Source organism: Poecile atricapillus, chromosome W (genome assembly GCF_030490865.1).
Source record: "Poecile atricapillus isolate bPoeAtr1 chromosome W, bPoeAtr1.hap1, whole genome shotgun sequence".
Taxonomy (NCBI): Eukaryota; Metazoa; Chordata; class Aves; order Passeriformes; family Paridae; genus Poecile; species Poecile atricapillus.
In genome coordinates this window covers 20,146,992-20,170,834 of record NC_081288.1, presented here as the reverse complement: position 1 = coordinate 20,170,834, position 23,843 = coordinate 20,146,992, and the positions used below count along the sequence as shown (strand labels likewise).

The window sequence follows — 23,843 nt, the reverse complement described above, 5'->3', positions numbered from 1 at the left end:
CAAGCCTCATGCAGATATGAAGACACAATTTTCAGCAGTTCCATATTGTTTTTTTCTCTAGGTGCCTGTTGGTGATCAGCCTAAAGACATTGAACTTCAAATAAGAGAGCTTATCCTTCAGTTCATCAGCAACCCCAATTCCATTATCCTGGCAGTCACAGCTGCTAACACAGACATGGCCACTTCTGAAGCACTGAAAATAGCTCGGGAGGTGGATCCAGATGGTAAGCACCAAGGGTAACTGGATGCTGTTATTCAACTGCTTTTTAAAACTCAATCCTAAAGTAAAACTGAAGTTGTTTGGGCAAAATATAGTAAGAAAAGTAAATGTCACCACATTTCCTAGAAAACAGAAGTTTTATATTTGCTTAAAGACTTCTTGCTGCAGTCTCTGTAACTCAAGAGAATGCTGGGATGAATCAATAGCTGATAGTTTTCTGGCTTGCCAGCAGGCCAGGTAACTATTCTAATAGTCATGGAGTCACTTCTGTTTACACAGCAGCAAAATGATATTAAGAACGTTGGAGGTTTTCAGAGTTTTAGTAGTTCACAGTGGTCTGTTAGGGCAACTTCAAGCTTTATTGTCCAACACTGTTTTCTTTGGTAGAGAAAGTATGCTATCCTGCAGCTAGTAATTGACTGTCTAGCTGTTAGTTTAGTGACTTTTAGTAAGGAGGAATTTTGATGCCCTGTATTTATGTGCGAGAGCTGACTGATTTAATGGAGAGGGAAGATTACCATTTTATATTCACCTAAGGACTTTGAAACAGATCTGAAGCTGCTGGCTGCCTGCTTGTTGCATTTGCAAAGTGCTGTCGGTACCATTTACTAACAAATGGCACTGTATGATTTGAAAGAACATGGACTAATAAATTTGGAAAATAAACATACAGAAATTAGGCTAAAATTTAGTGTTGGTACCCTCAAATTTTTCTTTTCATAAAAGGCAACATTTCTTTATTGTTTTCAGACTTCAAGTCTGCTTTGGCTGGTCTGCCACATAACCTTGAGGGAAGACCTCTTCCGGCAGTCTACTCAGTTAAACTGTCCTGGTTCAAGATATCAGACCCCTTTTATTTTACTCCTGTAAAAATGATTGGCAGGGTATTTTGGATCACTTCCCAAAATTCTGAAACTCAAAGGTCTAGACTGGCAGATCATGTTTCAGGTTCTGCAGGAGTAATGCTATATAGTGAGAATCTACAGTACTAAAGTAGCTACACTCACATAAAAGTTTCAAGACCCAAGAATTACTGATTTTGCTGAGATGCTGGTTTATTTTTTAGACTCAAAACATGTGTTATATTTTAAAGAAAAAGTTATTAACACTTTTTTTTTTCAGGCCAAGAGATCAGGAAATATTAAGGTCCCAGACAGATCTTGTGTGTGTTAGCCTACTGGTTTAGATATTTACGTATTTAATGAATTTAGGTCACTAATTCTCCACTTTGCTGAATTGAGTTTCAGTTACTCTGATGAAATCAGAACATCCCTGTGAGTGTTTTCCTTTTGGTAGGTCGAAGAACCCTTGCTGTTATCACAAAGCTGGATCTCATGGATGCTGGTACTGATGCTATGGATGTGCTTATGGGAAGAGTGATTCCAGTCAAACTTGGCATCATTGGAGTAGTGAATAGGTCTGTGTGGGCACACTGGTGCTATTTTTATAACTGTGTTAATATGAAGTAATGCTTCTGCTTTTTTAGCTATGAATATAGTTTTAAGAATAAGGTGACAATGTTGAAATAAACTTGTCAATAAGCAAGTGAGAAGCTTGTTGCTCACTTCTCAAAAGCCTTTGTTCTTCCACTCAACCGGCTGCTAATGCAGATGAGAGTAGAGATGCTTCTAAAAGAACTGTAGTGTCACCACTTCTGCTGTTCTTCAGCTTGAGGGGTGCTTCTGGTCAGCTGTTCACGTTAGCTCTGATCCAGCACAGGTCCTGTATTTCTTAGACCTAGCTGCTTATAGCTGTGGTACTGTTTGCTGTGTTTCTTTACATTACTTAGGTCAAATCTCATGTAGTTTTAGTATGAGCATTGCTTAGTCTGTGTATTATTGCTACCAATACCTATTTGTGTACTATGCTGCATGGAGAAACAAATAAAAACCTTTAAAGCCTAAGGAAAGTGAGTTGTGTAAAGCAAAACCCAATTTTTAAATGTTCTGTCCAGAAAAGCGGAAGTGTAAATTACTTACACTTTTAATTTGCGTCCATTAACTAGTGTGTACCTCTGCCTTTTACCTTCAGGAGTCAGTTGGATATTAACAATAAGAAGAGTGTAGCTGATTCCATTCGTGATGAGTATGGGTTTCTTCAGAAGAAATATCCTTCCCTTGCCAATCGAAATGGAACCAAGTATCTTGCTAGAACACTGAACAGGTATTACTTGAAGATATAAACTGATGTGTTAGACATATGTGCAGATCTTTCTTTTTGCCCTCAGTGTCTCTTTTGGTGCTGTAAAACAGTGCATTAGAGAAAACTGGTTGCAAACTCTGGTTCTCTCAGTTTCTGAATTTAATGTAATTTTCCCAAGTGACTGTTTTCCTTTAGTGGTTGTTTTGTGTCTCTTCTGTGTTTTGATGGAGGTGATAAAGCTGGAACTTTTCCTCCCTTCTAATGAGGGACTGTTTTCTATTTTTAGATTGCTGATGCATCATATCAGGGATTGCTTGCCAGAACTGAAAACCAGAATTAATGTTTTAGCTGCTCAGTACCAGTCTCTGCTGAACAGCTATGGGGAACCTGTTGAAGACAAAAGTGCTACTTTATTGCAGCTGATCACCAAATTTGCCACAGAATATTGTAACACTATTGAAGGAACAGCAAAATACATAGAGACTTCAGAGCTGTAAGTACAAATGTTTTCCTGGAATATTGACTGAGTGGTTCGGTTGACCCAGTGGCTCTTAGGGGCTCTCACTGGCAATATTACTACACTGGACCATAGCATACTCAAAAATGTTCGAATCCAAGCAATTGTAAAAAATGTTTTCAATGAGAGCTTTCTTTTTATTATTTGCTACTTCAGTTGTTTTTTTTCTTCTTTCAGATGTGGTGGAGCCAGAATCTGTTATATTTTTCATGAGACTTTTGGAAGAACTTTAGAGTCTGTTGACCCTCTGGGTGGCCTTAACACAATTGACATTCTGACTGCCATAAGAAATGCCACTGTGAGTGGTCTTCTGTATTTCTGAGCGTTGTAGCTGTATGTTAGGAAGCTAAGGTTTAATTATGTATAAGGGGCACAACTTTGAAATGGTTCTGTGTTTACATGACAGATTTGGCTTCTTGCTAATATAGGAATTGGTGTTGCCAAGAATTAACAGAGTAAGGCCACTTTTAAATTTTGCAGTATACAAAAATGTTCACTCCTTTGAGCTTGACTTTGAATGTCAAACATGTCAGTCTGCTTTTGTAATGTGTCTGTTGTGTGTGGACAGAGAGGCAGGTTTCTACATGGTCTTGGACCATGAGGTACTCTTTAGCAATGATCTGTGTGCATGTTCCTATCCTGTAAAAAAAATGTAGAAACAGGATTTAGTAACAGCAAATATGTCTTATTTCTGGTAAAAAAATGTTATATGTGTAGCTAAGCATTGGTCTGTATGATCATAAATTAAATTCCTCCAGACACTGAAATCCACCTATCTTGTTGGTATGGTATTAGATGCCCAAGACTGTCCAATAAATAAGCTTTTCTCTCTGAAACAAGAAAGAAAATTGTTTTGCCTTTATAATAGATGTCATGTAAATGGGGATCCAAAAATGTGAAAAAGCACTGTTCAGATTTGTAAGCCTGAAGTGAAATGAGTGGGTAGAAATCTCCAAGGTTCTGTAAGGATGCTGGTTAATCATTGTTTAATACATCTTGGCTTAAAGATAGCAACTGATAGCTTTCGTTTTTAAATATTCTTGCAACATATTTTACTCTTGAGACCTGTTCTGAGTGTCAGGTGTGATCACTGTGACCTGATTTATTCTGGGCCTCATCAGATCCTACTTCTTAGAAAAACATCTTGTTTTATACACAATTTAGCAGCTTTTTCCCTCCTTTTGAACCAGGGTCCCCGTCCTGCCTTGTTTGTTCCTGAAGTTTCCTTTGAGTTGCTGGTAAAAAGGCAAATCAAACGTTTGGAAGAACCGAGCTTGCGCTGTGTGGAGCTGGTTCATGAGGAAATGCAGAGGATTATCCAGCATTGTAGTAATTACAGTACACAGGTAAAAATGCATGCTTTAGAATTGTGATTACTGGCATATGTATGTGTGTGATTATTTGGTTAAAAAGTTCTGGAAGTCTCACCAGTAAAATTTTGGTTTGTTTTTAGGAATTACTGAGGTTTCCTAAACTGCACGATGCCATAGTTGAAGTAGTAACCTGTCTTTTGCGTAGGAGACTTCCTGTCACAAATGAAATGGTAAGTTTCCAGCTACTGTAATTTTACTGGTAAAAGTGCATGTTTTCTGGAGTCTTGATGCTTCTGCTGGCAGAGTCAGAAACCCAAGTTATTAAAGGAATCTTAACTTACTTGTTACATTGATAGTTATTTGATATGTACACATTTTGAATCATATGTTACAGATACATAAAAAACAAAGGGGTGAAGTCAGGGTTAAGCATATTGTCCCCTATGTTTCACTTTTCCAAGAAGAATTTTACTAAAACTTCAATTTAGCATCTTCTACTCTTCCTTATATAGGTTATTTCCCTCCCTTGTAACAGGAGCTGTGCAGTTACTGTAGAGTTTGGGATGCAGTTATGAAAATTAAATTGTAGACCTTATTCTGAATGTTTCAGAGGCTTGTAATGCCCTTTAGCTAGTGAAAGCTAAATGTTCCTCTTTTACCTTCAAATCTGTTTTAATATTAAAGTCTGATTTGGCCTGTTGGGGAGTAAATAGTGTTTCAATATTTGACTCTGTATCTGATGTGAAAAACAAAAATTTGTTTGTTTTTTATACTCACTATCCCTCACAATAAGCCATCTGCCCCTGGTTCACGTATTGTAGGTGGTTTGTGGCTGAGTGGGTTTTTGCTGTGGGCAGTTAAGCTGTGCTTGCCAGCTTTGCACTGGCATTAGGTTTATTCCCTGAATTTTTGATCTGGGTCTTGCATTGCAGGTTCATAATCTGGTGGCCATTGAGTTAGCTTATATCAATACCAAACATCCAGACTTTGCTGATGCCTGTGGGTTAATGAATAATAACATAGAGGTAAGAAAATATGTTCTCTTAAACTTGTCTCTTCAATTGAAAGGGAAATTGATAAAATAAGAAATGCTTCAATTTCTTTCATTGAAACAGATTTCTGCTTTCTATTTTGAGGCATTAGAAATGTGATGAATTATAAATATGGTATACTCTAATGATCTGTGGATTTGTGCATTTCTATTGCATATTACATTCAGGATCACAGACTGATACTTCACTGAATAGATTCTACCTGTTTTCAGCCTGGAAAACAAGATGGGCACCTAATTGGGTATTGCCTATGAAATGAGTTTTTTTAAGGGGAAATTTAAATATGTAGTTGTGAAATGGCCTTTCATGTTGAAGTAACTGCATTTAGTGTCTGACACAATATATCAATACTGTTCCTCTCATTCCTGAAAGGATAATATGAGTATTGTTTCCTCTGTTGGGGTTCTAATTTCCACTTGCTTTTGGCATTGGTCTTGAATCTCTGTGTTTCCACACTTCAGTCTCCCTGAGACATTCTCTGCATCAATCTCCCATCAGTGGTCTTGTGTTTTTCAAGCCCAGCTCTGATTGATAATACTTGTTGCTGCCATCATGCTGTAAAAGCAGTTCAGCAACCAGTCTGACAGACTGGAAGAATCACTCTGGTATTGTTGAAATACTTCATCTCTCTGGCTAAAAGCTTGTTAATACTCTTGTGTTTATCCAGCACATTGTTTCCATTCCTCACAGACCCATAGAATGGCTTGGCTTTGGAAGTCATGCAAGGTCATCTCATTCCGACCCCTCTGTCATGTGCAGGATCACATCCCTCTAGACCAAGTTACTCAGAGCCCCATCCAGCCTTGCTTTGAATACTTCCAGGAATGGGGCCTCCACAGCTTCTCTGGGTAACCTGTTCCGGTGCCTCATCACCCTCACAGTAAAGAATTTTTTCCTGTGGAGTATGTAATTTAAACCTAATCTCTCAGTTTGAAGTCATTCCCCCTTGTCCTGTCACTACACATGCTCTTGAAGTGTTACTTTTCTAGATGCTTACATTACAATTTCTACTCTAGTTTTTACCTTTTACTTCCTGCTATACACATATTTTGTACTGGTGAGGTATGCATTTGAATTTGCCTTGGTAGACTGCTTTTTAATCTAGCTCAAAAACAATGTGTATGGAAACAGCTGTGAGTACAGAAACTAAGACTTAGTGAAGCTGAACATACAAAATTGTACCATCATGTGTTACTTAAAGTAGTTCTTTCCTAATGTTTTCCTAAAGAGAACATTGAAATTCTTGAAGAACCAAACCCAAGCCTTACTCAGTGGACAACCAGTTGTTAATTTTGAGCAAAATCAGATCTTTTTTTCCTGATTGCTTCAAATTCTGTTTTGCTATGAAGCGAATTCTGCCTCCTCCTTCATTTTGGGCTAATCATGTGCTGACCACAGAATCAAATCCTTTAGATTACTTGGAGGATTTACGGTTTAATGAGGGCTATAGGGTATCTGTGCTAAGACAAATTGTGGAGCTTTGATGTTGTTTTTTAAATGCTCAGGTTTTAATTAGGGAGTGTGGTGCAGAAAAACTTTGCAAAACTTCTTATATTGAGAATTTAGTTTTGACCAGGTAGTCAAAGTATCCAAATAATCAAGGGTTTTATAGACCACAGTATTAGCATGGCACAGGATGAGATGAAGTTACTCATGTTTGTGTCTAAAATGGAAGTCATCTGTAAAATCTGAATCTTGCCTATGAGAGAGTAATACATAATTGAGGTCTTGGATTGTTTTTAAAGGAACAAAGGCGGAACAGGTTAGCCCGGGAATTGCCTTCTGCTGTGTCACGAGACAAGGTAAGTAAGTGTTCGATTTTTACATAAAGCTTAATGCATTCTCCTAGATCCAGTCTTAAGTATTGGAAATTTTGATATGCTGCCCTAGTAACAGTCTTGGGAGCTCCTGGGTATTGAGTTTTTTCCTTTCAGTTTTGTAAGATAGAAGTGAAATGTCATTTTCTTAAAAAGATGCAGTTTTTGGAAGGTTTTAAATCTGGTATTTCTGAAGACTTGTCTATAAATGTAATAATGCACTTACTACTTGAATTTTGTCATCTCAGGTAAGATGTAAAATGCCTGCAGATATTGAAGATAGACTCAGAACTTTCATGCTTAAATTTATTGCTGAGACACATTGATTTCAAAAGATAAACAAGTGATTTAAAATATCCAGTGCTAACATAGTGACTTGTGGTTGGTTTTTGTTAAATCACTCTTAAAACTCAGTTTATTGCAGTCTGTCTTTGGGATCAGATGTTGGAGGAGATATTTTGGTTGTTCGTCATAATCCAGCCATGTATTCTGTCTCTAGTTTGCCTAATTTTACCAGGTTTTGGGATTAATGCAGTGATAAGGGTGGAAGAACCAACCAAGTGTCATGGAAAATACTGTCTGACACTAAGCTGGAATTTTAGACAGTTATTTAATACTATATGAATTATTAAGAATTCAAAGATGGAGACTATAGTTTAGGATCCTCATGAGGTTGTAACAGGAGTTTCTACATCTGATAGAAATCTGTTTACTAAGTTCATTACCTTAAAAAGTGTGACAAACTCCCAGAGTAGGTCTAATACTGCTGCCTTTAATCAGTCTGAGATAATTGATGGATGAACTGGGAATATAAGGTAGCAAGCTAGAGATTGCTTTCAGTGCTCTTTGATCTTTAATTTTATTGATTACATAGTTAAATCATCAGTGTAGGAGCTTAAATGAAATTGAAGGTCAGATAATCCAAAATAACTGTCTTGGAGATGCTTTTTTTTTTTTTTTTTCCCTTTTCTTTTTCCTTCTCTGTTCCTTCTTCTTTTATTCTTTTTTTTCTGCTTCTATTACTGTTTTGGGGTTTTTTTTGTAAATTCAAAATACTTCTTTTCTGGATTTTGAAAGATGCTAGTAGATAAAAGTGTATGAAATTTGCTAGGTAAATTTGGTGGTCTTCAGTTGAATTTTTTTTTTCCCCTCCTTGCATTTTTTACCTTCCTTAGTCTACTAAAGCTCCAGGTGCATTGGCACCTGCTTCCCAGGAGACTGTTACTGCTGCTTCTGCTGAGGCTGATGGCAAGGTCTGTCTTGATTTTTCCTCTAAGCACTGCATGCATGTTTCTGTTGTGGTGCACCCCAGGTGTAAGGAAAGCAGTTTGTCTCTAGTGTTCTGTCACCAACAGTGTGTCCTACCCAGTCTGGATGTCCTCCCTAGTGTGGATTACTTGGCACTACTGGTTTTATGTGCAGTGGCATGTCAGGACATGCCATGAGGTGGCCAAGTCACTGCTTTCTCTTTGAACTAGTTTGCAATATATGGTGGTGCAAATACGCACCTAATTTGCCTCAAACTGTCAGTAGGTTGTTGGGTGCAACAATATTGTAATCAGGTCTTCAGCATGGCTGTTAAACTGCATGTTTTTAATGTGTTGACAGTTAAAGAAGGAGGACAGAAGATAAGCTAAAATGTGAGTTTCCTGCTTCCTGCAGGGAATCTTTACAGGCTTTGTTCAAACTGAAGCTCATTTGTGTTGTTTCACATAATTGTTGAATCCCTGGTTTACTTATATTTGTGAAATGTGTTCTGCAGTGTTCTTTTACATGTTAGTTGTGCTGTCTCATGTTAAAATAACAGCTCATTATTCCTCTGAAGGCTTTTCTGCTCATTGCTCTCGCTTGGAGTCAGAAAAGATGGGCACTCCCAAGTTTGTGTATTAGGAGTACCAAGGACACTCAGGTTTTCTGCTTAATTGCACATTCAGATTTTAATACAAAGCTTCCATTTCTGTCCTGAGCAAAGTGGCTAACATCAAAATCTAGTAGAATTTTAACTATTTTCATCAATGTTTCAGAGGTTTTGATATCAAAATTAAAAAGAAATCATGAGCAACTGTGAAGATAGTATTGTGACTTAGGAAGTTGCAGGAAGCTGCCAGATTTGGTTTGCATTTCCCATAAAACCTGTCCTCTGTGTGATGCATTTCACACTATCTTGTATAGCTTTGTTTCTGAAACTACTTTGGAGGTAGAGCGGGCTCCACAGTAACGCAGAAGGAGAGTGGCATTTTCGTGATTTTGCACAGCTGCCTTGCAATCAGAAATCATGCAGCAGAGCTTTCCTTAACAATAATTTTCTCTTATTAACAGAGTTTGATTTGAATTCCTAGTGTGTTCTACAATGCCTCTGAGCAGTTGTGCCATTTAAATAAAATTTTTGATGTGCACAGGTTAGCTGGGCTTCCTCCTGTATGCTACTACTGGTATTCTCTTTGCTATGCTTTGTTTCTCACTTTTCTTTTGGATTTAAGATCAGTCTCTGGTGTTTCATTGTAAACACAATAGATAAATTTAGTTTTTTTCCTCTTATATCTGAAGAAAGACATAAATAGTAGTACAAAGCCAGGACTGTTTTTCAAACAGGAGTAGATTTTAAGCCACAGAGTAAATAGATAATAGGCATGTGGAAAGGTACAAAATAAAAACTATTCTACATCAAAATAAACTTTGGGGTTTTTATTACTAGTTAATATACGGTGGATAACATCCACTAATATTTCTTTTGTCCAGTGATTCCTAATGTTTAAGAGTTGGGTGTTTTTCTCAGAAGATTCGTGAGTCTGTCTTTTTCTGGAACTCCCCAGAATCTTTGATCTTCACTTCCAGAGGATGAAGATTTTTGTTTTGATTTGTTACCAAAAAAGTCTTCTGTAAATTTGGACAGCACAAATATGATCATAGCTGTGGTACCTCGAAACAGAAATGTGCATACCTTTTAGCTGTTACTGTAAGAGACTCCAGTCTGTATTTAAATAAAACTCAAAGAATTTAAATTCGAGTATTGCAAGAGCTGTGGTGATCTTCAGCATATACTTCAGAATGATCCTGATAGGATACAATGTGTGGTCAAAGCCAAATAACTTACAAAGGCCACTCCATATTTCACAAGTGATTTGTAGACCCTTAAAATGTTGTGGAACTTCTCCATGTGAGATGTTTTCATACCCTCTATTAGGGATAGTATGAGTTTTGAAAGCTTTCCTTTTACTGGCACCATTTGTCAGCTGTAACCAGCAAAGGGAGAATAAATGTGGGGAATGTGAAGAACAGAATGAAGGGAATATACCTATGAAAATCTTATTTTTTAGTGAGTTTTACCTGTAGTGATTTGATCAGGCACTTCTCTGCAGTGCCCAAGTTCTAATTCTTCCATGTTTTTTCAATGTGCTGTTTGTGCAGACTCCTTCTCTAGGAGCAGATTCGTCTCAGGAGTCTGTAACAGGCAGCTGGAGAGGAATGCTGAAACCCTCCAAAGCAGAAGAGGTATCAGCAGAGGAAAAATCCAAGCTACCTGCAGCCCTACCTGCTAGTCCTCAAAAAGGACATGCTGTAAACCTATTAGATGTGGTGAGTCTTGGAAGACAAACACTTTTTCTATGTAGTTCAGGCTCAGGAAAGAAAATACCTGAATTCCAGATCTTGTGACTTTGCTGCTAATATGTGATATCTTTGTATATCATTCCCACTATAGCAACAGGGAGCTGTAGCCAGTCTCTTCTGCTTTGCTTCTTGCCCGATTCCAATCTCCCTGCAACCTCCCTGCCTGCTCCAGCTTCAGGCTATGATTGGGATAACTGTCTTCCCTTCCATACAAATTCCTGTGCAAGAGAACTCCTTGTCTAGATAGCTGTCAATACTGAGTAACAAATCTCACATTCCTGCTCTTGTGCTGAATTTGAATGTTTCTATTAGAGAAGAATCATTAAAGATAAAACCCACTTAAGTGAAAAACAGAGATATTTGGAGAGCTTTAGAAAAAATGTAGTGGTGCCCTCTGACCTTTGTTTTACGCATGTGGATTTTGCTATGTCTCTAATTTTATTTCCGAATAATTATAGGTTTGTTGCAAGACAGGTTATGTTTATCAACTCAGGCTAAAAGAGCAGTAGTTACAGTTTTGAGTTTTATTAACAAATGCAAATGACCAGAATTGGTAAGCTGAGGGGTTTATTTTTTCACACAGCCTGTACCTGTTGCACGCAAACTTTCTGCCCGTGAGCAACGAGATTGTGAAGTGATCGAACGACTTATTAAGTCTTACTTCCTTATTGTCAGGAAAAACATTCAGGACAGGTAAACCCAAACTTCCTTGAAATATTTAAGCCATACAAATATTGTGATATTTCAGGAATCATATATCTGATCATGTTATTTTTATCATGTTCTTATATTTGTAAGAAGAGAGAAAATAATTTTATTTTTTAGAAGTGGCAGCAGCAAGTAAAATTTGATGCTTCACAGAATGAAGCAGTTTGAAGAAGCACTTGTCTTCCCTAATGGTTTCAAGTTCTGTAATATTAAGTAAAAGGTTCAATTATTTAGGAGATGCCTGCTTTTCTGGAGGATGCTTCAATTCAGATGGAAGATTTGCAGCAAATAACTGGAATAAACTCTATGTGCTGTGTACCCTGACAGAATTTAGATTTGCCATCCTGTTATTTCAAATGGGAAGGTCAAATAGGAACTAGTATATGTGGCTCAGTTTTCTAGCACTTAGCTATAAGGATGGAAACGGCATAATAAAGTTCTTTCTACTGTGGAAAATGCCTTTAAAGTATTTTCTTTTAAAAATGTCGTACTTTAATGAGCAATTCTATAAAACTTTTTTTGCTTATGTCTTTGTGGAAAGGTCTAACTTCATATATATTTATACTTTTACATATATGAGAAATTTGGGAGGGGGGGGAAGTACAGGAATCTGGAAACCAGATTTTAGAGCAGGTTAGCGAGGCTCATAGGTGTTTTAGTCTATCCAGTAAACTAATACCTTCAATATCATTTTTAGTATTTCATGTCAGGAAATTGCTATGTTTATCTTTACTGCAGTGTTCATACTATGTAATATCAGAGATATGAATTATTTCTTTACCTCTTTCCCTTCCCATTTACACATAAAATTTGGTTTTAGGGTTGACATACTTTAATGTGTGTCATTCCTAGCACAGTAGAGATAATTGGGTTTCTACAAAGCAAAGTTATTTATTCTGTGTTTTATATTGTTCATGTTTTTTTACAATGCAGCTTTTTCTATTTGGAAGAAATTAATTTTATATGAAGTAATTCTACTCCAATATCATATATGATGCTGCTTTTACTTGAGAGAGCTTTTATTTATGGTAGTGATAGATTCCTGGTAGTTAGAGCCATGGCTGTGTGTAACTGCTTGCCCTCACTGTGTATTCTTCAATATGGAACAGACCCGGTTTTGAACAATTATTTTAAAGAAACAACCTTCCTGTGCTTGCAGTGTGCCAAAGGCAGTGATGCATTTTCTGGTGAACCACGTGAAGGACACTCTCCAGAGTGAGCTGGTGGGCCAGCTCTACAAATCCCTGTTGTTGGATGACCTTCTCACGGAGTCTGAGGACATGGCACAGCGCAGGAAAGAGGCAGCTGACATGCTAAAGGTGATGAAGAGATCAGGAGCTCATGGGAGCAGTTAATCATATCAGTGGGAGGCTCTTTGAAGACTTGTCTTCCTTTTTTCTTTGCTGCTTTTGAAGAGTATGCTAGTGTATTATTTTTCTGTGATAGAGTAATTAAAACCAATGCATGACCAGAAAGGATTACATAGGAACTTTTAAATACGCTGTTTAGCAGGCTAGATAGAAAGTAGATGCAGTTTCTCTTCTATTTTTAAGCTTTACAGCATTAAAGCCGTGCATGGTGAAGAAGTCTGCCCTTCTTGAGAATTTAATGTGTTGCCACTCATTTTGTAATGAAACTGATTAGCTTTGATTTGATCTTTAGCTTTGCGCTTCCCAGACTGCTGCTGTTACGTCCCTGAGAAATCTCTCCAGCATAACTAACTCTGGCTTTTGTGTGTTCCTGTGTGCAGGCCCTGCAGCGAGCCAGCCAGATCATTGCAGAGATCCGTGAGACACATCTTTGGTGAAGACTGTATCAGCCACACTATTTATATGCATTGGAGGTTACATTGGCTTGACAATTGCTAGGCATGGTATACGGAGTAGAATTTTTATTTATGAACTCTTCTTATCTGTGTACTGCAACTGTGTAAATCTGCTCATGTAAAGACAGTTGGTTTGATTTGCAAACAGAAAAATATGCTGTATTTTGCAAAAGAAGTCGTATTTAATCCATATAATAAATGGCTCTAAATGTTTCCTTACCAGGTTTCTGGTGCAAATTAAAGCAGACCAAGTCTTCTGTCTCAGTGACAGTCTAATTTGAACTTGGGGAAAAATGTTCGAGTTCCAGTGCCCAACTTGCTGAACAGGTTGCCTGTGGTTAAGATGGCCGGTGTAGTCTTGTGGCATAGTTTTAAGCTGCTTTTCCAGTAGAAGTTTCAATACTGTGAAGAAAAGAGAGCACCGAGTATTTTCTTTCACGAATATATTGCATGCACTGTGACAGATGGAGGTCTCCATTTTATAGCACAGTAGAGATGTTGAGCGTATTACTATGTATGTGTGTTCCCTTTTTTGTTTTTTTTTTTTTATTTTTTTTCTCATTGTCCCTAAATGTTTCAATGGCAGAAAAAACTTCAGACTTGATTTCATGGAGTATCATGTAGGAAGAATTAGCCTGGAGCTTGCGAACAAGAACAGCCTACTAAAAAGTGGCTGCAGAATTATTAACGTGCACTGGAGCTTGTGTATGAATGTTGGGGTTTATAATCAGGCACAAGGACACCTTCCCCTTCCTTCCCCTTGGGACCAAGCCCCTGGACCATCTGATAGTAAATTTGCTCTTGGCAGAACTGAAAAATAAAACTGGATTTCAAAACTGTAATGGGATAATAAGCGTTTCTTTTAAAAACAGATGAAGTTGGTCAGGGAGAAGGGGATGCCCACAACTTCTGCAAATTTTGGAATGTATGACAGTATGAAAGAAAGTCTGTGGAATTGGAATATTTATATCAGAGATTACAGTTGCTTTTGAGGAAATTTTATTGTGCTGTAAGTAGCTTTTTTTTTGAGGACAATCGTAAAATTATTAATTTTTAGGTTGGAAATTAAGTTAATGAGGTTTCTTTTTTTCTTCTGATTATAATTCATACAGAACTTGATCACACTAGCCTTGAAAAAGTAAACATTTTCATTTTTATGAATAAAAGTTTATTTAAATTCCAGCCAACATATTTGCATGTACTTTTCAAGCAGATTCACTCTTTTTGTATGAAGTGAAAATGTTTACTATAGTGTTGCTGATACTATAACACAACTTGCATGAAAAGTAGGACACTGCTGTTAACCTCCATGGCTTGATTTTATGGTATTGGGCCAAGATAGTGAGGTTTTTATTACCATATGCAGTTCCTTCCCCCTGAAATCAGTTAACAAAAATGGAATTCCTTTGGTAAGTTGCTAAAGATTGAAAATCTAAAAATTCAGTTTACAAGAAGCTCTGTTTAAAAATTTATTTTTCTCATGGTAATCTTCAATTTGCCATCAATACGAGCACAAGGAGTTAAGTCTGACAGATGCAATTTTTGGATACTTCATGTATGATCTGAGGTAATTCATGCAGAACACAGAAATATATATTGTGTATTTTTAAACAGCCTAAAAAGTGGTGTATGCATTACGTGTTATGAATACAAAGGAGGTACTTTTATCTTGCATTGTATCCAGGGATGGTAGTTCTCAGATTTAAGAAATATAACTGAGGTGCAAACCACTTCTTAAATCAATCTGGTGATCAGTGAAAGCTTTTAAGTTTTTTCAAAAGCATTACATGTCTGTTTAGAATTCACCTGACACCTCTCTCCCTTTTGCTTTCAACAACCAAGAAGTTTTCAACGAGGTAGTGCCGTCCATAAGTGATCTGCTACCTAAGCTTTAACTCCCAAAGTTCAGCCAACAGTCTCTTTGTGAAGAAATACTCTGATTTGTAAAGTTTTGAAATGCTGCATAAAGCAAATGAATTTCATTTATTGAAGAAATTCTTGCAAGTGATACCTGGCTCTGTAATGTCATGTGAAATTTCCAGTGTTAATTTGGTTTCTGAAATGTTACAACTTTTTTTTGTTTAAGTTTCACAAAAAGTTTCAATTTGGTAATGTTTGAGTGCCAAGAAATGAACTTGATTTGTAATCCTTAATGCAAGACTTTGAAGGTCCATGCTGTAACAATCCTGTTATTTAATAAACAGATAATACACAAAATTAATTATGCCAGAAATAGTTTTGGACTCACTTGTTCTGGTGGCAGGACTTAAATGCACTTGTAAGTTAGTAGTATAAGTTCCTATATGTGTACAGCTTTAGTTATGATTTCACTTGTTCTCACTCAATTCTGCATTATTGAATAGTTCTGTAACTCATACTCTAGACAGGCTGCTCATGCCTACTGATAGGTTTCAAGCAAGCTGTGTGTGGAACTGAGCTAAAATACTTCAAATGCCACTATTACTACCAACATTAAAAAAAAAATTATGGGGAAGCTGTGGAAAAAAGCCTAATGAGGGCAGAAACTGAAAAATTCCCAGATTAGACTGATGGTTTACAACTGTCTTCTAGATCACCTTATTTAATTTAAACTTGAAATAGGTTTGTCATCAATGGACAGAGTTTTTCCTAACTTGCTCTCCAGTGGGGAGAGAATAATGGAGGGGAAAGCTCCCTGTAGCAAAGTTCAGATCAGCAAATGTCTGACATTGTTACCTGGGCTGTTGTAGTCCTTCTTTAACTAAAACACAGTATCCTGGCGTGAACAGTTTGTATGTAGCAGTCAGGTTCAAATTTTACATAGTGAAATAGATGGCTAAGGAGGGTGGTGGTGTCTGTGTGCATCAGACCTTACTCTGAAGTGAACAGAGCAGACCTTGTGTAAAACCTGCCTTTATTCATTGCTTTGTGGATGAATGACAGATGCCAGATTGGATATGGCAAACTCATGTCCCTGCTTTATGGACCACAGCAGGGGAAATAACTTGCCACTTTGTTGTGCCCCTGTTGGGAACCTGAATTATCCTTTTCTCCTTCAGCTATGAGAACAATGGGTATCTGGTGTTTTCTGTAGTTTCTGAGGATTGCCCATTGCATCTGCTTTCTGTTGCTAATTAAACTTGCTCTGAGGTGAGAGCTAGAGGATTGGTTTCTTGAAGTTTAATACCACTTGGATATGGTTTCGTGCTCAATGACACTGTTTAAACTAGTGAAGGTGCTTTCATGTTCCCGTGAGTTTACCTGCTGCATGCTCTTTCACCCTTTACCTCTTGATTGCTACCTGCCATAATAAGGTTAAATTCAAGTCTTCCAGGTTGTGCTGTAAAAATGTTTTTGGTGGAGCTTTTTTAGTTTGTTGGTTTTAGGTTTTTTTTTAAATATCCTGCCCAAATAATTACTTTTATTTTTGCACTTTTAAATCATGAATTTCTGTGTTTAATATTCATTACTTCTTGTTTATTACTTATGTTCACATTTGAACATAAACTCTGATTATCTGAATGTACCTGTATATAAGAAATAGGACCAGGCTAAGAAAGAACAGTTGACTTTTCCAGTTGTTCTTGATCCTTGGCCCAAGCTTTCACATGCTCAGTGGTGATGGCCCTGTATGGTCATGGCAAGTAGTGGTTGTATCCAGCTGTTTCTCTGGCAAGAATCAGGGAAGGGTTTGGATTGCTAGGACTTGGTCAAAGGCAAGCATGTGCTAAATGTCTTAGAGTTTATGAATTTTATCAGAAACCTTGCATGCAAAGAACTTTATTCCTTTTTTTGCTTCATATTTCTAAAAACTAAATTTACTCATTTATTACAAACGGGTATATATGTGCATCTGCACTATTTGGCGATGACAGAAAACAGGCAGGAAAGAGATCAGACATGAAACACTACTTATTCCTAGGAGATTTTCGTGTAACCAGAAAAAACCTCTCAAATGGGCTCTGTTTTATTTCTCTGGAGGTGAACATAGGTGTGTACTGGAGGATTTTGATCCTAGGTGCATTCTTCTGATTTGCTGTAATGCTTCTGTCATTTAAGGAACAAGGTGGTTGTGTTAGGTGGATGAACTTTCCCTTTTCCCTTCCTCTTGTGTTGCCTTCCCCCTTTTCCTCTGTGTGCTTTCTTTGAGGTAGAAATGACTCAACTACTTTTTATTGTTATGTAATAGAGATTAGGCTAGAGATGTGTCATTATTAGACAGAATAAGTAGGATCTGGAAACTGAAATTAACACCAAGAATGGGCTGAGCTTCTGAAAGTACTGTATTTCAGTTTCACTGCCAGCAGAAACTGTCATCTATAACAAGCAAGCCACTGTATTACTGTTGAAAACTTGAGTCATGGTGCAAATGAAATCAGCATCAAGTTTATCAAGTAAGAAACATAAAAAAGGTACCTAAAACAAACTCCCCACCCTATTCTAGAATATACACCACATTCCAGAAGGTTAGATTAAGGCTTCCTCTTCCCCCCCTTGTGGCTGCTGTTACTGCAAATTGGTATTGAAGATTTCATGGACCAGGACATTATTCTCCATGGCCTAAGAGTGAGGCCTGATCCTTGAAAGCAACACTGCAAAGCACTTGAGGTTCCCTCAAGTGTTTTCTGGTCCAGAGACCCTGTGGTGCCATTCACCCACAACTCTTGGGTAGCTCACATTACTTGGCTTCTAATGTTCTGGTATAATGTGCTATCTTCCAGCTGACTGCAGAGCATACAGCCCTAGTATCTGGATAATCCCTCAGCAAAGACGCTGGAGAGCATGGATGCATCCAGTCATTCACAGGACCGAAGAAGTGTAAAAACTGTCACCTTGTGAGTCATACTATGCATAAAGGCCTAAAAGGGATTCATTAGGTTGATTTAAGCTCTGAAAGGCTCTGCACTTTCAGATTTCAGAAGTGAATTTGCTGTGTATTCCCATATGAAGGCTGGAAAGCTTTAGTGCAGTGTGTCCCCATACATAACCAAGAAGCAACTTACATGTTTAATCATTTAGTCCTTTATTATAAATTTTCTGCAGCTTCATTCAAAACAAACCTGTTCAGAGACAGATGACCATGGCTGTCTTTGTCCCTAGCAAGGTTTCTTGCTTACATGAGCACACATTGGCTGTAAGGAGTGGGTCTGAGTTTGCTTTGGCTCATTTTCCTGTGAGTTATCCTGTGGAATAACTGGCCACTGTTTTCCTACAGCACAGAAGGCTGTTAAAGGAGGGGATGCACATCTCCATTGCTGGACTTTGAAATGAATCTTTTCATTTTCTTGTGCAGATCCTTATGACTGGTGCTTTGAATAAGGCAGAGTGTCAATCTCTTCAGTGGTACAACTCAGCTCCTTTATTTGAACTCTGCTGAACTCTTTTGAAAAGGAAACTGATACTGGGTGGTCTGTGAGCTGTGTAGTAATGCACAGTACAGAAACATCTTCAAGTACATCTTCAAGCAGCAGAGTTAAACTGATCTGTCATTTTAGGGAGATACTCTCTTGTCACAACTGCAGCCATTTTATAATGTAATAATTTTTCTTTCCAACCCTAAGTAATGATACTCCATTCTTCAGAATATGCTGTCCCAGAATAAGAACAGTCTCAGGATTCGTTACACGATTCCCATTTATTGAAACTCCTCCATCTGTAATTTTCCTGTACCTTAAAAACAAAACAGAAACATCTGTTAATTGCTATTTATTAAGAAGTGAAAGCTCACTTAAGTTGGGATTTTTTTTGTTGGACACATAATTGAATACATTTTAATTCTCCCTTTCAGTTCCTTTAATTCTCACTTCCCTTCAGTCATTTAACTTTATTTAAGTCTACTACTCCAGCACTTTCTGAGAAGTGTAGATACTGTTTTGAGAATTACCCACAGCACAGGTGAGAACTTACCCACTAGGTCCATCTGGAATGGCATTTGCTTTGCGGCACAAGTCAAGAACAGTCATCCCAGGTTCAAGCATCAATTCAGCAGAAGCAGTTTGTCTGAAAAGTTCCTGTAACTCTTGGTCAGACATTTCTTCCAGTGCCTCCACACTGCTGTAATAAAGGGCCTTAGTGCACCTGTGAGAAAAAAGAGCATTCAAAATACAGAGCTAGTTCTTGTCACACAGAGTGCTCCTCGACTCATCAGATTCCCCTCCCCAGTTTCTTCTGAGAATACACACACTAACAGAAATAGTTTAAATACACCCCCATTTTTTTATTGTACCCTACTGCCCTGCAAGTTCTTTTAATATTTTCAGTGTGTTTTTAAGTCTACAGGATTATTACATTTTTCTCTTTTACCATCTAAGCAACAACTTAATGGATTAAAATAGTCCCTGAAAAGCTATGGAGAATTACCACAGAAAAAATCTGAAACAAAACTGCTTGATGAATCGAACTTTACCTCTTAGCAGATTCCAGCCCCTCTCTACCATGGACAAGCTTAGTTACTTCTGCAGCCAGTCGTTTCTGAGGGCCCCATTTCTCAGGTTCTTTAGCATGCATTTCCATGATGTGGGCAATCTCCTCAAGAGGAAGGAAGGTGAATAGTTTCAGGTATCTATGAGTAGGGAAAAAATGTTTTGTCTGTATAGCCATCACTACAGATTTCCTGCCTTTTTCATTCAAACTTCAGTAACTGCACTAAAATTATTCTTAGTCAGTATAAGAAACACATACTAAGATGCTCTGTCCTTTCAATCAAATCTTTAAAGCTCACATTTTACCTAATATTCTGCCTAGGGTCAAGTCTTCAGGCATAATATAATGCCAGATGCTTTTATGAAGCTTGTATTCCAATCAACAATTTAGTTTTCTCTTGAAACTTTTACAGGATTTATTGGAAGTGTGTGTCAACTAACAAGGTTTTGTATTTATCTTAGGAGATCCACAATCTGCTAATGCAAAATCCCACTGCCAGTCTGTGGCCATCACAGGACAGAAGCATACTTGTACTGGCAAGTAGCTCAGCAGGAAGAGTATTTAGGATAATCAAGAATTTAAAGATGCATCCCTAAGCCTACTCTTTACAACAAAGTCAATTTTAATGAACTTTCAGTCCTGTGCAATGTATTGAAGGTACCCTTACTAGTAAAAAGTCTGAATGCTTGAAGTATTTTAGCATTAAGTACCAACATACCCTTTTCAGTCTGAAAGGTGCTGGTGATCAGAACATGGATTTGAATTTCTAGGGGATAAATCTTTGTGAGAGCTAAGTTATAAGGCAGGTCCCAATATGAAAGGGAAGCAGCTCAGATTTAACAGTACTATTGATGTTTAAAGTAACACAGATACAGAAAAGAACATAGAGTTACTAAAATCAATGTAGTGATATAGTGTACTGAAAAAAACTGTGATGCTACAGTACTAAAATTAATAAGCCATGCAAGAGAGTCAACCCACTGGCAAAACAAAATGCACTATACTTCACTCCTTTGTAATTCACCTTCTAATTTGCTGATGCATATGTCAGCATCTGGAAGTTCCACTATCCTATCTGCTTAGGAACCAGTCATGCCTGTTTATTTCATAAACAGTTATAATTAACACAAACTTCTACATGGAGCTTGTGTTGCACATAATTAAACGAAGCAGCTACAGTGAACAGTTAGAATCAGGTTTTATGAACAATGACAAAAAAGAAAGATGGAGAAAAACTTACTTTTCAACTACATTATCTTCCTGTCTGACAAAAAACTGATACAGCTCAAATGGAGAGGTCTTATCCCTGTTCAGCCAAACTGCATTTCCAGCAGTCTTTCCCAGTTTATCGCCAGTAGTACTCGTAATAAGAGGTACAGTAATTCCAAACACATCTGTTCCTGTCATCCTGAGAAAGAAGAGTCACTGCATGTTAAAAAAACCCAAATTATATCTTGAAAAAGCTGAGTAAAATGCAAACATTCTGCAAGATTCTATCCTTGATATAAAGCAGGGGATGATGAGCAAAAAGATGCCAGAACACTGTTCTGTGGAGAGAGCTTTAGGGAAAAAAACAGCACCCTAAGTTTTAAGTTCTTTTGTATGTATCAAAGATATATGTGTATTTTAAGCAGTTTTTATGTTATATACCACAACTGCCTCTACTTTGGTGTGATTACACCAGGATGTGTGTGCTGGCAGACTTGTCATGATTTTGTCCCATGCTTCACGGTGTTTGATTTTGGTTCTTGGATTCACTAATACAAGAACCTATTATTTTTCTTAAAAATTCATATAAACCTGGTCAAAACGTACGTATGTACCAAGCTTACGGTCAGGCCAATTAATTACTCCTTTCAAATCACAGAGATCTATGTCTCTGCCTTCTGCTCCTGGTGCTTTAGAGACTGTCAGCACCAAGTCGCACAGCATTCTGTCACGGAATCAGAGAACTGGCGAGGCTGGACAAGACCTCCACTCTCCTCAAATCCAACCTGTGACCGAACATCACCTGTCACCTAGAGCATGGCACTAAGTGCCACATCCACTCCTTCCTTACACACCACCAGGGACAGCGATTCCACCCCCTCCCTGGACAGTCCGTTCCATCGCTGCCCTTCTTGCTCCGGCACCTCAATGAACCGAGCGGCGCAGGACCGGACACAGCAGCCGAGATGCGGCCCCGGGCCGGCAGTGCCCAGCGCAGGGTGGCACTGCGGTCCCCGATGCCGCTGGCCACGCCAGTGCTGACACGGGCTGCCCGATGCCCGGACCCTGCGCGCCACCTCCCGCCCCGCGCTCCCGCCGTACTTGGTGACGAGCTCGTATCCGGACATGATGTTTCCCATCTGGTCGTGGCCCCCCAGCTGGATGCGGCAGCCGTGGTGCCGGTGGAGGTGCAGGAAGTCGTAGGCCTGCAGCGCAGGGTACAGGAATTCGGCCAGGCTCATGCCCTCGGCGCTGCGCAGCCGCGCCTGGCAGCTCTGCCGGCTCAGCAGCGTGCCCATGCGGAGGCGCCCGGCCGCGCCGCCGAGGAAGCGGAGCAGCGGCTCCCGGCCGAGCCAGCGGGCGTTGTCCAGCAGCGCGGCGCGGCCGAGCCGCCCGGCCCCCGGCTCCCAGAACAGCTCCCGGTGGTTCCCGAACAGCCGCTCCAGCCCCGCGCGCAGCGCCCGCGCCTGCGCGCGCACCCGCCCCGCCGGCAGCGGCTCCCGCGCGCGCTCCCGCCCGCTGGGGTCCCCGAGCCGCGCCGTGGCCCCGCCCACCACGGCGATGACGTCGTGGCCCGCGCGCTGGAAGTGCAGCAGCGCCATGACGGGCAGCAGGTGCCCCACGTGCAGCGAGTCCGCCGTGGGGTCGAACCCGCAGTAGGCGGCCAGCGGCGGGCGGCCCGGCTCCAGCAGCGCCGGCAGCTGCTCCTCCGCGCTCTGCGCCGGGAACACCTCCTGGAACAGCCCGCGCTCGCACTGCGCCGCCAGCAGCCCCGCCGCGCCCCGCGCCCGCCTCGCCTGCTCGTGGGCCCGGCGGCGGGGCGGCGGCGGCGGGAGCGGGGCCCGGCGCAGGCCCCAGCGCCCCGCCCGGGCCCCGCAGCGCCGGCACAGCGCGGGCGCCGCCATCGCGCGCGGGGCAGGCCGGGAAGGCGGGGCGGGCGGGGCTGTGCGCTGGGACCGCCCCGGAAGCGGGAACCGGCGCGGGAAGAGCCGGGAGAGCCGCGGGGCAGGGGATGGGAGCGTGCCCGGGGGCCGGGAACGGCCCGGACAGCGAGGCTGTGGCTGGGGTTTGCGCCGGCTGGCTGGCGGTTCTCCTCCGCGACATTAAAAGTGCGACAAAACCGGCTCCTCCTCCTCTGCTCTTTTCCCAGCCCGAAATACCGGGATTTCAAGGGCTGCCAGCGATGGAATTAAGCCCTTCGGCTGGTAGTAAGGCACCTGGCAGAGCGGGTACCACGTGCCTGAGTTAGTCACACCGGGGCTTTAGAATTTACAGACCCTAGAATTTCTTAGCTATGTTACCAGAACTTATTAGCTCTATTACTATTCGCTATTTTATATGTATCTATAGAATATATCTATATTTTTAATGTATTGGACATTTTTAGCTGCATTGCATGTCTTGAGTGTTTGGGAAGGGGTGACTCAAGTTATAGAGGTGTGGAGCTGTAGGTAGGTGGGTGATAAAAGAAAGACTGAGGAACTTGGGCCCTGTGGAACGCCTGGGATATGGAGAACACTGAGGTATGCAATGATTATTTTGTCTCAGTGCTCACTGGCAAGTGTTCCAAGTACCCCAGCAAAGTTGTAGAAGGAAAGGTAAGGATGAGAATGAACCACCTGCTGTAGGAGAAGATGAGAATTGAGCCCGTCTAAGGAAATGGAAGGTGCACAGGTCCATAGGACATAATGAGATGTGTCCATGGGACTTGAGGGGACTGGTGGATGAAATGTCTAAGCCACTCTCCATCATGTTTGAGGCACTGCGGCAGTCTGGTGAAATTCCCACTGACTGGAAAAGGGGCTCAGTTGGTCAATGTGTGATACTAAAAACGTTGTTACCTTTGAGACAATGACAAGTACTTTGTAGACATTGGCAAAATCTTTGTCATTCTCTGTAAGAAGTAATATGTAGAGGCGATAATACAATGGGAAGATCAATAAATGGAAATACTGAGCAGACTTAGAGAAGTTTAGATTATTAATTGTCCAAATAATACTGACAAGAAGAGAGTATCTAGTTCTGACACA

General features: G+C 39.9%; 2 protein-coding genes across 5 annotated transcripts in view; one reads left to right on the top strand and one right to left on the bottom strand.

Moving 5' to 3' along the window:
* LOC131591782 (dynamin-1-like protein) overlaps positions 1–15,424 on the top strand; it is a 35,466-nt gene extending 20,042 nt beyond the window's left edge. For 2 of the 4 annotated variants that reach the window (XM_058862831.1, XM_058862830.1), the window contains 14 exons: positions 62–224; positions 1,517–1,637; positions 2,252–2,383; positions 2,649–2,855; positions 3,057–3,177; positions 4,070–4,225; positions 4,333–4,422; positions 5,125–5,217; positions 6,990–7,046; positions 8,237–8,314; positions 10,470–10,637; positions 11,254–11,363; positions 12,538–12,697; positions 13,129–15,424. In XM_058862831.1, the coding sequence (XP_058718814.1) occupies positions 62–224; positions 1,517–1,637; positions 2,252–2,383; positions 2,649–2,855; positions 3,057–3,177; positions 4,070–4,225; positions 4,333–4,422; positions 5,125–5,217; positions 6,990–7,046; positions 8,237–8,314; positions 10,470–10,637; positions 11,254–11,363; positions 12,538–12,697; positions 13,129–13,185 (1,713 nt within the window). In that variant the 3' untranslated portion in view covers positions 13,186–15,424. The remainder of the gene's footprint in view (positions 1–61; positions 225–1,516; positions 1,638–2,251; positions 2,384–2,648; positions 2,856–3,056; positions 3,178–4,069; positions 4,226–4,332; positions 4,423–5,124; positions 5,218–6,989; positions 7,047–8,236; positions 8,315–10,469; positions 10,638–11,253; positions 11,364–12,537; positions 12,698–13,128) is intronic. The other 2 variants (XM_058862833.1, XM_058862832.1) reach the window with 1 other exon arrangement.
* Positions 15,425–18,188: 2,764 nt separating this feature from the next.
* LOC131592221 (tyrosine--tRNA ligase, mitochondrial-like) lies at positions 18,189–22,733 on the bottom strand. The gene is made up of 5 exons (XM_058863603.1): positions 21,916–22,733; positions 20,846–21,013; positions 19,589–19,744; positions 19,090–19,260; positions 18,189–18,852 (listed from the first exon to the last, which is right to left on the bottom strand). Exons 1-5 carry the CDS (start codon positions 22,716–22,718, stop codon positions 18,693–18,695), a joined length of 1,458 nt encoding a protein of 485 aa, XP_058719586.1. The 5' UTR covers positions 22,719–22,733; the 3' UTR covers positions 18,189–18,692.
* Between the last annotated feature and the right edge of the window lie 1,110 nt (positions 22,734–23,843).

Excerpts from the sequence above, each read along its gene's own strand:
- LOC131592221 (XM_058863603.1), bottom strand. The coding sequence starts at position 22,718 with ATGGCGGCGCCCGCGCTGTGCCGGCGCTGCGGGGCCCGGGCGGGGCGC. Across the intron at positions 19,745-20,845 it reads GAAGATAATGTAGTTGAAAA|ATACCTGAAACTATTCACCT; the intron begins GTAAGTTTTTCT and ends CCCTACTCATAG. Across the intron at positions 18,853-19,089 it reads ATTCCAGATGGACCTAGTGG|GTACAGGAAAATTACAGATG; the intron begins GTAAGTTCTCAC and ends TTTGTTTTTAAG.